This window comes from Mustela putorius, unplaced genomic scaffold (genome assembly GCF_011764305.1).
Source record: "Mustela putorius furo isolate JIRA1106 unplaced genomic scaffold, ASM1176430v1.1 tig00000275_pilon_pilon_pilon, whole genome shotgun sequence".
NCBI lineage: Eukaryota > Metazoa > Chordata > Mammalia > Carnivora > Mustelidae > Mustela > Mustela putorius.
In genome coordinates, this window is record NW_025421341.1 from 22,505,251 (window position 1) to 22,520,059 (window position 14,809).

Sequence of the window (14,809 nt, forward strand, 5' to 3'; positions counted from 1 at the left end):
GGGGGGGAAGCAGGCTCCCTGCTGAGCAGAAAGCCCGATGTGGGGCTTGATCCCAGAACCCTGAGATTATGACCTGAGCCAAAGGCAGAGGCTTAACCCACTGAGCCACCCAGGCACCCCATAGATAAACCTCTGTTATATAAACCTCTGCTTGATTTTCGTGTGAGAACACACTCAGGCTTAATTCTGACTTGCTTTCCCCACTCCCTTCCTGGTATCCCCTGGGTGTACTTTCTTAATAAAATCTCCATTTCAGCGTCTGCTTCTGGAGAACTTGATCTACAACAGCTGGTTCTAGAAATGGGCCTAGGAAGCACATGTCTATGGAGAGTATTTTGGAACTGGACTACTTATTTGACAATAGCAACAGAAATCCCACTGCTGGCGATAACACCTTTGGGACCTTATAGTTTACAATTACCGTGATTTTTCATCTGTAGTGAACTGGGATGGGATAAACGAGAAGAGAATATGGCTCATGCAGTATCTCTAGCATTTAAGAAATGTGGTAGATCACACAATGGATCTTATTGGGGTTACAGAAATGGTCTAAAACTAGATTATGGTCACAATTGCACAACTCAATAAATTTACCCCAAATTACTGAACTGTACATTTTAAACAAGTACATTTTATTTTTTAAAATATTAAAATAAATATTAATATTAAATTTTAAAAATTTAAAATACATCCCAAATTATTCCTTTCTTTGACCCTAGATCCCCCATCAAGAAACGCCATCTAATCTATTTTCCTATTCCTTAATGGGCCTGGCCTTGTGATTTCCTTTCCCCAAGAGACTCCAAAAGACATAACAGTGTATAAGTCCTGATTGTAAGGCTACAGGCACTTTGCAAATTTACATTCACTCTCTTGGAACGCTGACATTGTTATGTGACTAGCTCTCAGCAATGCACCAGATGATGAAAGACACATGGCCCAATCACCCTCATCACCCAACCAATAGGCAGCCGATGGATGGCCAGTCATATGGGTAAGGCCATTGTGCACCAACCAGCGACTAGCAAACTAACAACTGACCATGTGCATGAGAAAATGAGAGAACCGAGCCACAATCAGCCAATTCTGGCCCTGACAAGCAGAACCACTCAAGTCGCCATCAACTCATGGGCAATAATAGTTATTACTATTTCCTTTTAAAGTTTTTATTTATTTGACAGAGCGAGGGAAACAGCAAGAGAGGGAACACAAGCAGAGGGAGTGGAAGAGGGAGAAGCAGGCCACCCGCTGAGCAGGGATCCTGGCACGGCCTCGTTCCCAGGACCCTGGGATCATGACCGAAGCCAAAGGCAGAATCCTAACGACTGAGCACCCATGTGCCCCAACAGTTACTATTTTAAGTCACTAAGTTTTGGAGTGGTCTGTTATACAGCCACAGGTAACTGATATATGTTATATGGAATAATAACCATAAAGACTACAGAACTGGTTGGGTGTTGCTATGAGTACTGACCTGCTCAACAGAGATAATGATAGATTCAGTTGAGCCAACTACCAACTTAAAGAAAAAAATACCATGAAGAATCACTCATCCCAAGATAGCTGCAGCCCAGATCTTTAGGATTTAAGAACAAGACCAGACTGTTTCCAGCAAAGAAAGTACACACTCCTTAACACTACTCCTGGCATAGGACTAAGGCCTGGAAGAGACTGACTATGACTATGGGTCATCAGTCAGAGCTAGGCATCATGAACTGGGTGCTAACATCTCCTAAGAGCCGTAAGACCAGGAAGTTACAAAAGTAATGCAGCATTAATATGGAAGTGATATACCTGGGATGAGTTCTAAGTAAGCAGGAATATGAAACAAGAACAGGCTTTATAAATACTCTCTATAACCAAGTGAAAGAAGAAAAACTTGGCTTAATTCATGGATACATCATCTTGCTGTCTTGCTAGAGGATAAAAATGAACTGCTGCTGCATTACAGACCCATTAGGGGGCTGCCCAAAAAGACAGCGGTGAAAGGAAAGCCTCTAGTGTGCAAACTTTGAGAGGTACACTTCATTATCCACTTTGTGTGGAGAAAAGAGTAGGCCATGGATTCCTAGATACAGGATGGAGAGACAGAAAAATCTGCATGGACAGTCAGCAGCCTGCAAGTAACAAGCCTGAAAGATCAAGGAGAAATGATTTATGGAAGAGGTATATGAATAGCCATATGGAAATGTGAACACTTCATATTAGCCAAAAGGCCGAGAAGCGATTGGAAATGTGTACAAAGGGTAAGGATCTTTTTCACATACTAATGCTCATCAGAGAACTTCACTAAAGAGACATCAAACAATCAGGTCCTGGATCCCAGAGGGGGAACTTTTTTTCACCTGTGGGGACAGTAAGAATCCCATTTAATCTATAGCTACAGCTGCTACTCATTTTGGGCTCCTCATGTTGGTAGAGCATCAGGCAAAGAAGGGAACTGCCATACTATCAGAAGTAACTGACTTTGATTATTATAAGGAGGTACATGGCTGATGCTAGGTAACGAGGGCAGGAGGAATAGGGAGTAACGGGGACTTACTAGGGAATCTCTTAGTGTTTGTCACATTCAGTTTTAACTACAAATGGGCAATTTCAGCAACCATCGCCGGCACAAGCACATAGTGATCAGGGGCTCATCCCCACAAGGATGAAGATCTTAGTCATATCACTAGGCAAATCACCAAGACCAGCAGAAGTATTAATGGAGAATGCAGCAAATCTAGAATAAATGGCAGAAGAAAAAGATGGTAACATTGGTTACAACCTCAAGGCTATCTATACAAATAAGGACAAAAAGGTCTATTGCTCATCCCTCTAATCCTCCCTTTTTTTTCATGCAGAATTTGGGCACCATCAATGTGAAGAATCTGTGATAACAGCAAATGAACTTAATACTTATGCTCTACCAGAGCCCTTCAGACCCCTTTCTATAGTGTTCACGCTTCCAGACTATGTGTTTCAACACACCTGCAGTTCTTCTTTAGAGGACTGCCTTTAGGCTACTTAAAATACTTTGCCCAACGGGCAGAGCCACAGAACTAATGATGGAACAGTATGAGAACATGAAAGCTCCCTTCCTTACTTCAAGTTGGAACAGGCCCAGCGCCCCCTGCTAGATCAAGATGAAGCCTACTCTCCCTGAAAGACACCCTCATAGACTTCCAGCTTTCGTTCCTTCCCTGTCTTACTTTCCTCACTTTGATCTCTCCTATGAGCACTTTCTTAACAAGTCACTTGTACAACTATATTAATCTAGAGTCTTCTAGGAAACTCAAACTTGAAAAAATCTAACTGTAATATTGTGAGAAGTGTTATTAGCCCAGAACAAAGATCAGAAATGCAGGGCTCACAGGACAGAATTCTAAGTGGATAAAGTGGGGTGATCCCAAAGTGTGGTGAATGTGGTGAACTGGCAGGCAACACGCTATTACAATTACCTTTTGGTGCATCTGTTCCATGAAACTCAGAAAGCTAAAACACTCCACTTCCTAGTTATTGTTCAAGATGTGAAGTAAGAGAAGATATGTGTTCAAGATGTAAAATAAGATAATTACATATAACTGAGTAATAGCTGGAAAGCAGAAGTAAGGCAGAGGTCATGTGTTCTCTCTGTGATGGCAAAAATCATTTTGGAGGTGTCTGATTTCTCCTTAAAGATTTCTCATCTTGGTAGTGGAAGCATGGCTCCAAGATGACAGTTTCCGACTCAGCTATTCACTTTGATGACAGCCAGCAGCATCTTTGGTAACCTGATCTTGGGGCACAGCTCTGAAAATCATTCTGAAAGTTTAACCCACAGGCTAAATCACTTCATAGTCTCTAAAGGCAAACATCTTTGTGTGTAAACTAGGCGACTGAATTTTGTTTCCTACAACTAGTCTCTGAATCCACAAATGCTGTTAGTAGAACGGGGTGCTACCATAACAAGCCTGAACTACATAGCACTAGCCACAGTAGGAAGGTGGAGAGTAAGGACATAGATATTACATACTGGAAAGCCAATGAGGACTGTTATATTGCACCAAAATATTTATAAAACTGTTATCTGTAAGGGTCCCTGAGTGGCTCAGTTGGTTAAGTGTCTGACTCTTGGTTTCAACTCAGGTCATGATCTCAGGGTTGTGAGATCAAGGCCCATATCAGGCTCTGCACACAGTGGGGAGTCTGCTTGAGATTCTTTCTCCTCCTCTTCCTCTGCCCCTCCCATAACTCACATATGTGCATGCATGCACACTCAAATAAATGTTTTTTTTCCACTTCTTAAAATTTTTATTTTATTATTTATTTATATTTATTTTCAGCATAACAGTATTGTTTTTGAACCACACACAGTGCTCCATGCAATACGTGCCCTCCCTAATACCCTCTAATAAATATTTTTAAAAAACCAAAACAACCCTGCTATCTGCAGTCCTGAGAAGCAGACTGCATACTTACTGAACCTACAGCTCTAAAAGTGAACCAATAAGAACACTGCTCTGTGGTTTCAGCAAGGTCCTTTTCAAGAAAGATAAATTCGGGTAAGGGCTAGCCACCTTACAATCAAGGAATGTAAGGCCCAGAATTGAAACTGTCTGGTAATTTGAGACCATATGGGATCAAAAAAATCCAATTGCTTCAGATTCTCAAACTGAGGCAATGACAGGAGGTAACTGAGGAAATAGTTTGTGGGGGGGGGGAACTCATGTTAATATTAAAGGAAACACGATTAAGGGTATACAGCAACATTCTATATTGTCTTCATACGTTTTCTGTAAAACTAAAATTATTTCAAAACTTAAGAGTTTATTAAAACAAAAAATCCAAACAACAAAAATTTTGGTCCCAATTCTTTCTCAAGCCTATAAAATCCTGTTTGCTCTACCTTTAAAGAAACTTCTAGCTTTCCAGAACTCCTAGATTTCTGGATACTTCCAAACTCCCAGAACTATATCAGCATGAAGCAGGCTACAAAAGCTGCAAGGCCCCAAGAACAGTCTTCAAGATCCACTTCACCGATGGCCTTGAAAGATAACAGACAAAGGAAATCTACCAGAAGACAAAGTTAGGAGTCAAATGAAGTACAATGAGGAAGGGAGTTTCTCCCAGAGGATAGAACAGAGACTGCTACAAGGACTAATCAAGAACTTACTCTGCTACTTTCACCGTCTTCACAACCTTTGCCTACCAAGATTTTATTGCTGCTACAGAACAGCAATTCACGTTTCCTATTCTTGTCTTTTCTAAATGGAAACTTTTACTGTGGTTATCCTACACCTATGGCAGCAATGTATATGATATATGTATGGACATGGGAGTGGGGAATACAGACGAACTTGGCTTTTAGGGGTTTTTTTAGGTAACAGACCATAAGGCACATGGTTGAAGGCACATTTAGACCTATGGAGAGAACTGCAAATCACCCAGAGATCCTGACTCTGAACTGGATACAGTGACTAAACCTATGGGAAGAACAATTAACAGATCTATTTCTATGGCCACAGGGGTAAACTACAGCAGACTGTCAGTTGTTCCCAAATAACAACCGTACCGTTCTGCCATAACAGAATTTGGGCTAGGCTAGGTATATTTTCCAGAGTTTCTCCTAATTTGATATAACCATATGACCAAATTCTGGCCAATGTGCACTGAAGTGGTGTGTACAATTTCCAGCATAAAGGAAAGCAATATGCCCTGCCTTTGTTTCTTTCCCCATTCCCACCAACAGGCATGCAGAAATGAAAGTGAATGCTGAAGCAGCTATCTTGGTTCACAAAGTGGACGTTAGTTATTAAGAATTATAGATCAGTAAGATAGAAAGAATCTGAGTCCATGGTGACTGTAGTTTCACATGTCACACCAGTCCTATCACCTACTCAGTTTTACATCTATTATAGCAGCAGAACAAAAATTCCCATAAATACATAAGTTTCCTTAGCTTTTTCCCAACTTCCTTCTGGTGACCTTTAACCTACAATACCAGTTCCTTGACTATCAACTGATTTTTGTTATGGTACTAATTGACCATTTGCAATGATGTGCAGGGAGCCAGAGAGTATTATGCTAGGCAAAATAAGTCAGTCAGAGAGATAAATACCATATGATTTTACTCATATGTGTAATTCAAGAAACGATCTAGAGAACAAAGAGGAAAATCAAAAAACAGGCTACAGTCTCTTAACTATAGAGAACTGATAGTTACAAGAGGAGAGGTGGGTGGGAAGATGGGTTAAAAAGGGGTTGGGGATTAAGGAGAACACGTGTTGTGATGAGTAGTGGGTGTTGTACGTAAGTGCTGAATCACTAAATTGTACACGTAAGTATCACACTGTATGCTGACTGGAAATTAAATAAAAACTTTTAAAAAAAAGGTATTAACTGAGGTATTTCATAACAGTGTAGTAAATATTCTCCCCCAGTTAAAACCAAACCAAACCAAACCCCCTCATGATGAGGAAGAGACCAAGTTGGTGACTGTCCTGCTGTAGGTCTACCCTCTTTTGTTCAACCAGAAAATAACTCTAGAAGATTGATGTTCCTCGCCTAGAACCCATGTCTGGTTTACAGCACACCCCCACCCCCACCACTTTTTTTTTTTTTTAAGAGAGAGAGCATGCTCACGTGCCGGGGGTGGGGGTGTGGGGATGGTGCGGGAAGGAGAGAGAATCTTAAGCAGGCTTCACCCCCAGTATGGAGCCCGACATGGAGCTCAATTTCACAACACTGAGATCATGACCTGAGCTGAAATCACAGTTGGATCCTTAACTGACTGAGCCACCCAAGCACCCTAGGTTCACATCCTTTTACTCCTAGGCTAACTTTTCATGGGTTGGGGGAGATCGCAAAGGGAAGGAAAGAATTCACAACAGAAGAGCAGCCAACAAGAAACATCTGATAAGGGGCACCTGGGTGGCTCAGTCGGTTAAGCATCTGACTCTTGGTTTAAGCTCAGGTCATGACTTTAGGGTCATGAAACAGAGCCCCACATGGGGCTCTCTGCCCAGGGGAGAATCTGCTTCTCCCCTCCCTTTACCTTCCCCTCATTCATGTACATTCTCTCAAATAAATAAACCTTTAAAAAGATTTTTAAAAATTAAAAAAACAAACATCTGCTTAGAGTTCTTTAATTCTATTCTTCCTCTAAGTATTGCAGATTAAAAAAAGCTAGGATGGCAGAAGGGCAATGAAATAAGCAGAGCAACAGCAATGGCCAAATACTCTATGAAGCCTGTAATCTACCATCACCAAAATATTTTTAATTCTTTTTTTAAAATTTTATTTATTTGAGATAGAGTAAGCGAGCATGAGGCGGGTGGAGGGGCAGAAGGAGACAGAGAAGCAGCAGACTCCCTGGTGAGCAGGGAGGCCAATGCAGGGCTCCATCCCAGGACCCCAAAATCATGACCTGAGCTAAAGGCAGACCCTTTAAGCAACTGAGTAACCAAGGTGCCCCCAAAATACTTTAAATTCTATTCTATCTTTAGAATTCTCATAAACTGAACCCCTCTCCCCACCACCAATTTTCCATAGTGAGTGTACTTTCCATTATAAGAAACACTGACCTAGTGCCATAAAGGTTTTTTTATTTGTTTTTTAAGGATTTTATTTTATTTATTTGAGAGACAGAAAGAGCACAGTGCAGGGAGGGAGCAGAGGGCAGACAGGGAGAGGGAGAAGCAGACTCCCTGCTGAGTAAGGACCCTGACTCCGGGTTCGAATCTCAAGACCCTGAGATCATGACCTGAGGTAAAGGCAGACACTTAACGGTTTGAGCCACCCAGGCACCCCTAGTGCCATAGGGGCTCTTAAAGCAACTTACGATGATGAATCATTTTCCTTAGGGTAATCTTCATTCAGTTCTGAGCCAGATAACATTCTTTTCCTCTTCTCAGTCCTGTAGAGGACAAAGAAAAATTATTTTAAGAAGTCATAATTCACACCATTAAAAAGTATAAACCAACATACTCAAGGACAGGAACTGTGATTACTGCTTAGTTCTCTAAACCATATTTTGATTAATATACCATATATCTGGGGCGCTTGGGTGGCTCAGATGGTTAAGCGTTTGCCTTCAGCGCAGGTCATGATTTCCAGGTCCTGTGATGGAGCCCCTTGTCAGGCTCCCAGCAGAATGAAGAGTTTGCTTTGCTGCTTCTCCCTCTCCCTCTCCCCCACTTGTGCATTCCCTCTCTCTCTCTCTCAAATGAATAAATAAAATCTTTAAAAGATATATACTGTAGGGGCACCTGGGTGGCTCAGTGGTTTGGGCTGCTGCCTTCGGCTCAGGTCATGATCTCAGGGTCCTGGGATCGAGCCCCGCATCGGGCTCTCTGCTCCGCAGGAAGCCTGCTTCCCCCCCCACCCCCGCTCTCTCTGCCTGCCTCTGCCTACTTGTGATCTCTGTCTGTCAAATAAATAAATAAAAATCTTAAAAAAAAAAAAAAGATATATACTGTATATCTGCATACTCAGTATTTGTTGCTGACATAAATCATAAAAAACCCATTACTAATTACCTACTAAAAAAATATATTTTTAATAAAATGTATAGTTTCTTCTAACATACTTTATGAACTGGACAATCTCCCTTTTCTCAAAGTATCTGCCTTTCTAAAAGGCCAAAAAGACATTTATAAATAGCCACAGCTAATGACTAAGAAAAAGAAAGCAAGTCTTCCATACCTATTTTCTAATAACCCTGATCTAAGAGGAGTTGATGTAGATGTCAAAGAGGGAATTGTCCGGGTGACAGTTATTCCACTTCCTGTCGCAGTCTTAATTGATCCTCTACCTGGATTACCAAGAACTTTTCGAAATGGAATATCATCTTTAGTTTCCAAACTTCCTCTTTTTGAAGATGCCTGTAAGAGTAAAGTTTAACATAGCTAAATATTCAAATTAATTGGCAAGCTTTTAGATCACTGATTCCCACGTGGACTCAATTTTTAAAAAATAAAACTGAAAACCCATCTCTAGACATTCTAGGCTAATTGGCCTGGGGTGAAGCCCATTCATAAGTAGTTTTTTTTTTTAAAGTACTCTCACTGATTGTAATGTACAATCTGTATCAGAAATTGAACTTGACATTTATTTTCTTCTAGCATGCCTATAAATTTAAAATTTTCACAATATGACTAGAGGCAGAAAGGAATTTGCTTTAAATACCTGACTTATTAAGAAAAGACTCAGATACCCACTATGTAATTCTAGTGATGAGGATGAAAACAAATCTTCAGAGAAAAAAAATCCAATTATGCTTTTGATAAAGTGACACAGTGTGGGAAACAGGAGCAACGATGACATTTGGTTGCCACAACTTAAATGCAAAGTTATAAATACCGCATATAACTTTTGATGGGGAGAATGAATGTAAGAGAGAGTCCCCTGGCAGATAATGAATCAAATAATCTACCTTAAAGACATAGCAAGAACATTCAGAGTGAATACAGCAATTTAAACATATTAGTTGGGAAATAGTGCTTTTGACCAGCATTCTGCCAGTAAATTTCATAACTAGATTAAAAGCTATGTGATTTGTCTATAGAATAAATTTCCAATTTCTTTCTTTCTACAGAATTATATACGTTAGCATAGAAAAGAAAAAAATCTCTGAGATCACCTGAATGAACAGTTTCAAAAAGTTAGAATTTATTTTCAAATGGGTGATACAGTCTCAAGACTCAAACATCAAAATACTATTATCAAAGCCATTTCCTGGGATGTCTCATTTTCACCTACTGCCATATATTCAATTCTTTCCCATGCTCTTGTCCCTTATAAGTATTCTTCTTAATGCAAATGTAAAGTAATTTTATCCTTTTTGTTATACATGTGGTAGAATACTATATTTATACTGTTTTGCATTTTTCAACCTTTTCGACCATGAGCTCTACTTAGTAGAAATATTTCACATCACAACTACTATATGTACATATAAATAACCAAAAGTTTCAGAAATCAATACTTACCCTTACTATGTAAAATACCTCCTCAATTATTTTCTATTCTGTTCCTTTTTTTAAAAATCCCAGTTATGACCCATAATATTGACTTTACAATCCCACTGATAAGAATCATTACTTGTGAGAGTGTAAGTATTTGCTGGTCACATATGATAACATCTATACATTTAAATATTCTAACAGTTCAAATTTCTACCCACAGATGAATCTCAAAGTAATTACAATGAGTGAAAAACCTAGACAAAAAAAATTATGCAATGATTCCATTTATATGAAACTCTGGAAAACACAAACTAATCTATAACGACAGAAAGCAAACCAGTTGTGGTTTAAGGATGGGGCCAGAGAGCAAGCAGGAAGGGAATTACAAACAGGGAGGAGGAAACTTTTAAGGGGTATGGTTGTTCTCTCAGTTGATTATGGTGATGATTTTACAGGTAGACACATAAGTCAAAATGTATCAAATTGTACACTTCAAGTATGTGCAATTTAGAGCATGTCAATTATACCTCAATTAAAATGTAAAAAAAAACCCACAACATATTTAAAAAATTAACAAAAATAAAATCTTATTCATTGCATAGCAAATGAACTAAGTAATCACCTCTCTGCACATCCAAATAGAACTCATCAGTTTACTTAGGATAGTTTCCAAGTTTTTCTTAGTTTATGCCTGGTTTCCCTTTACAGAATAAATTTTCAAAGACATAGGTCTGCTAAATTGCAATAGTACAAAGGAAGTCTTATGACTGTCTGAATATTTATCAAAGAGAAACTATTTAAAAAACAAACAGAAGACCTCAATAAAACAGTCTGATATCATACAGTGTAGGGGTAAAGTTCATAATGCACAACAGACCCAAAGGACATCACAGAAATAATAGTAGGAAACATTTACAGCATTGTTAGTATATGGTATTGTAGGCTAATAAGCACTTTAACATGCATTATCTCATAACAACCCTTAAAATATTACTGCTGCCCCAATTTTACAGATGGAGAGTAAGGCCAGGATACTTAAGGAACTTCTTCAAAGACCCACAACCACTAAGTATCAGCACCAAATTTCCAACCCACATCTAACTCCAAAACTATGCTTTTAAAAACTACACTTTACTGTGGTTCATAATGATGACCATGAGACACAGAGCATAAATTGTATGTTTAGTAAAACTACATGTAAGAAGGATAGGATGCGATAAATCTTGAAAAGATGTTCATAATAGAGACACCTGGATGGCTCAGTCGTTAAGCATCTGCTTTCGGCTCAGGTCATGATCCCAGGGTCGTGGGATCAAGCCCCACAACAGGCTCCCTGCTTGGTGGGAAGCCTACTTCTCCCTCTCCCACTCCCAATGCTTGTAATCCCTCTCTCACTTTCTCTTTCTCTCTCTCAAATAAAATCTTTAAAACAAACAAAAAAAGATGATCATAGTAATAGTTGATTATAACTTTTATTTTTTTTTATATTTTATTTATTTATTTGACAGAGATTACAAGTAGGCAGAGAGGCAGGAAGAGAGAGAGAGAAGGAAGCAGGCTCCCTGCTGAGCAAAGAGCCCGATGCGGGGCTTGATCCCAGGACCCTGGAATCATGACTCAAGCCAAAGTCAGAGGCTTTAACCCACTGAGCCCCCAGGCACCCTGATTATAACTTTTCCTAAAAGCTAGAAAGATTCAAATGAACATACCTGATTGTCTGAATAAGAAAGCTGCCTGTTGGTTTCCTTCTGTGACGTCCTGCTGCCCAGAATAGCTCCAAAACTACCAGACCCCTGAGAAGGTTTCATGGCTGGTAGGGGGGAAAATAAATAAATAATCCCATGTCATTTTCTTTAATAAAGAGATTAATCATCATTATAGAATACTGAAAAAACAGATGCATAAAAAAATGAAAGTGCTAAACCACCAATTCTTTCTGAAAGTATACCTGATATAAATAGTAATTAAAATTCAGAGCTAGATTCTCAAGCAAAAAATGAAATAACATGCACAAATTTGGGAAGATGTAACAGAAAAATAAAATTTTAAGTGCAAAATTAAAATGCTAGAAATTCTCCTATATAAATACCTGGTAATTAACACTACAGAAAATTCAGTGACTATGTGTTTATGGCATGAACACGGACAACAGATACCAAGGAACCATGTAACACATGGGTTGGTACTCAATGGCAAGCAACCATAATTTTTTAAAAAATTTACAAGGAAAAGTAGTGTATCAAATACATATTAAATACAAGCAAAGTAGCACTGCTACCTCTTCATTTTCTAGTATTTTTATTATATTTAAGTTAAAAAGCTCAATTAAAAGTTTGTCAACTCTAAAATATTAGTAATAAAGTTCTGCTAATGAGAGCTGGAGACTAACAGTAATAGTGGAAAACTCATTTGAAGCACTAGATTCTTTCTTTCTTTCTTTCTTTTTTTGTTAAGGATTTATTTATCTGACAGAGAGAAAGCAGAAACAGGGGGAACAGGAGAGAGAGACGAAGGCTCCCCACTGAGCAGTGTGCCTGATGCAGGACATGATCCCAGACCCCGGCGATCAGGACCTGAGCAGAAGGCAGATGCTTAACCATCTGAGCCACAGACACCCAGTACTACATTATTTCTTAAGAAAAGGTCTATTAAGGGGCACCCGGTGGCTCAGTCATTAAGTATTAGTATTATATTAGATAGTAGGGGAGAGGGTATCCTTGCCTTGTTCCTTATCTTAAAGGAAAATCTTTCAGTTTTTCATTGTTAAGAATGTTAGCTGTGGGCTTTTCATATACGACCTTTATTAGGTTAAGGTAGTTTCCTTCTTTTCCTGTTTAGTTGAGTGTTTCTATCATGAAAGGGTTTTGAGGGGTACCTGGGTGGCTCGGTTGGTTAAGCCTCTGCCTTCGGCTCAGGTCATGATCTCAGGGTCCTGGGATCAAGCCCGACTTCAGGCACTCTCCTCAGCAGGGAGCCTGCTTCTCCCTCTCTGTCTAGTTGTGATCGCTCTCTCTGTCAAGTAAGTAAGTAAAATCTCAAAAAAAAAAGGGGGGGGGGTTTGAATTTTATCAAATACTTTTTCTGCATGAAAAGAATCACATGGCTTTTGTCCTTCATTCACTCATCTGGTACATCACATTGATTTTTCATATCTCAGACCATTCTTGCATTCCAGAAATAAATCCCACTTAGAGAGAGAGAGTATGCATACGGGGGCAGAGGGACAATCAGACTCCTTGCTGAATTCGGAGCCTGATGTGAGAGGAAGACTTAATCCCATGACACTGAGATCATGACTTGAGCCAAAACCAAGAGTGGGATACTTAACTGACTGAGCCACACAGGTGCCCCAGTATATAATCCTTTTCATAGACTGTTGAATTCATGGCTAGTATTTTGTTGGGGATTTTGTGTCAATATTCATCAGTGATACTGATCTACTACCTAGTAATACTCTTTAGTAACTGTTAATGGCAAACCCTGGGAAGATCAGTGCTCACCCGCATGAAGTCTGTTTTGATGGACTGCATCTAGAAACAACCTCATTTCCTCTGCATCCTTACTTGGTACTTTGTCAATAGACAAGAAGCTGTTATCCTGTAGAGTTAACATTAGACGGCTTTGTTTCGCTCCACTCGGTCGAAGCACCACATTTTTAATGTTATGACTTAGCTAATCAACAGAAAAGGAAAATCGTTATTGTAAAAAATACACAGGAACAAAGTATAGTAAGTTGTATAAGCCATACTAAATTTTATATTTTCTAAATTACATTTCTTAGTCTTTCCTGTATTAATTTAGGGTTTTCCCTCTAACCAGAAAGAGTTCCCATTTCTTGATACACTTAAAGATTTCACGTTTAGGAAAGGCAAACACCTACTATTAAAACTTATTTTACAAAGTAACCCTAGCACTATTGATTTTATGGTAGGAAATTGGAAATCGGAAATTTTCAGCCATAGTTATAAAACTAAAAAACTAGTGAGTTAACAATTTACAGAGCCTAGATGATTACACTAGCACTAGTTTAGAAAGCCATATTGTGTTAGAGGCTTTTTATTTCTTCCCCCTTTAAAAAACAAAACAAAAGAGAAAACACAACACCTGTAAAATATCTGGCAATTGGTGTAGGTAGCTGTAATTTAAAAGGATTTATTGGGCACCTGGGTGGCTCACTGGGTTAAAGCCGCTGCCTTCGGCTCAGGTCATGGTCTCAGGGTCCTGGGATCGAGTCCCACATCGGGCTCTCTGCTCAGCAGGGAGCCTGCTTCTCTCTCTCTCTCTCTCTGCCTGCCTCTCCATCTACTTGTGATCTCTCTGTCAAATAAATAAATAAAATCTTTAAAAAAATAAAAATAAAAGGATTTATTAATCCAAACTATAACCTGCAAAAGAATTCCACCTCTCAAAAACAAATCAAAACAAACCTTTATCAATGTGAAAAAACATCTTCTTCTATCATCTATCTATCTATATATATATGTATGTATTTTTTTTTAAAAGACTATTTTTAAGTAATCTCTATACCCAATATGGGACTCAAACTTACAACCTTAAGAGCAAGAGTCCCATGCTTTACCCACTGAGCCAGCCAGGTGCCCCATCTTTCTTTCTTTTTTAATCGCGTAAGCAGGCTCATTTAACTTTCATTCAATCATGAAGCTCATGAGCACTCTGAACTCTTAGCTCACTTCTTCCATTCCCTAGAACTGGCTCGATAATTTGTTCTATACTCTTCCATATGCTCTTCCACTCTTCTATATGCTATGAAGTAATAACTTTCATTTTCTCTTGGCTGAAATTTCTCCAAGACCAAATTAAATCTTGCAGTTTACTACCTAAATAATTCTTGCCAACTAGGCATCTTTATTCTCTAATGTTCT

The 14,809-nt window shown here is 39.1% G+C and overlaps 1 protein-coding gene across 5 annotated transcripts in view; it reads right to left on the reverse strand.

The window, feature by feature from the left end:
- Window positions 1-14,809, reverse strand: part of USP37 (ubiquitin specific peptidase 37) — an 85,984-nt gene that overhangs the window by 58,977 nt on the left and 12,198 nt on the right. For all 5 annotated transcript variants that reach the window (XM_013061558.2, XM_004762757.3, XM_004762756.3 and 2 more), the window contains 4 exons: window positions 13,427-13,598; window positions 11,636-11,736; window positions 8,665-8,843; window positions 7,802-7,876 (listed from right to left, as the gene is read on the reverse strand). In XM_013061558.2, coding sequence (XP_012917012.2) covers window positions 7,802-7,876; window positions 8,665-8,843; window positions 11,636-11,736; window positions 13,427-13,598 — 527 coding nt within the window. The remainder of the gene's footprint in view (window positions 1-7,801; window positions 7,877-8,664; window positions 8,844-11,635; window positions 11,737-13,426; window positions 13,599-14,809) is intronic.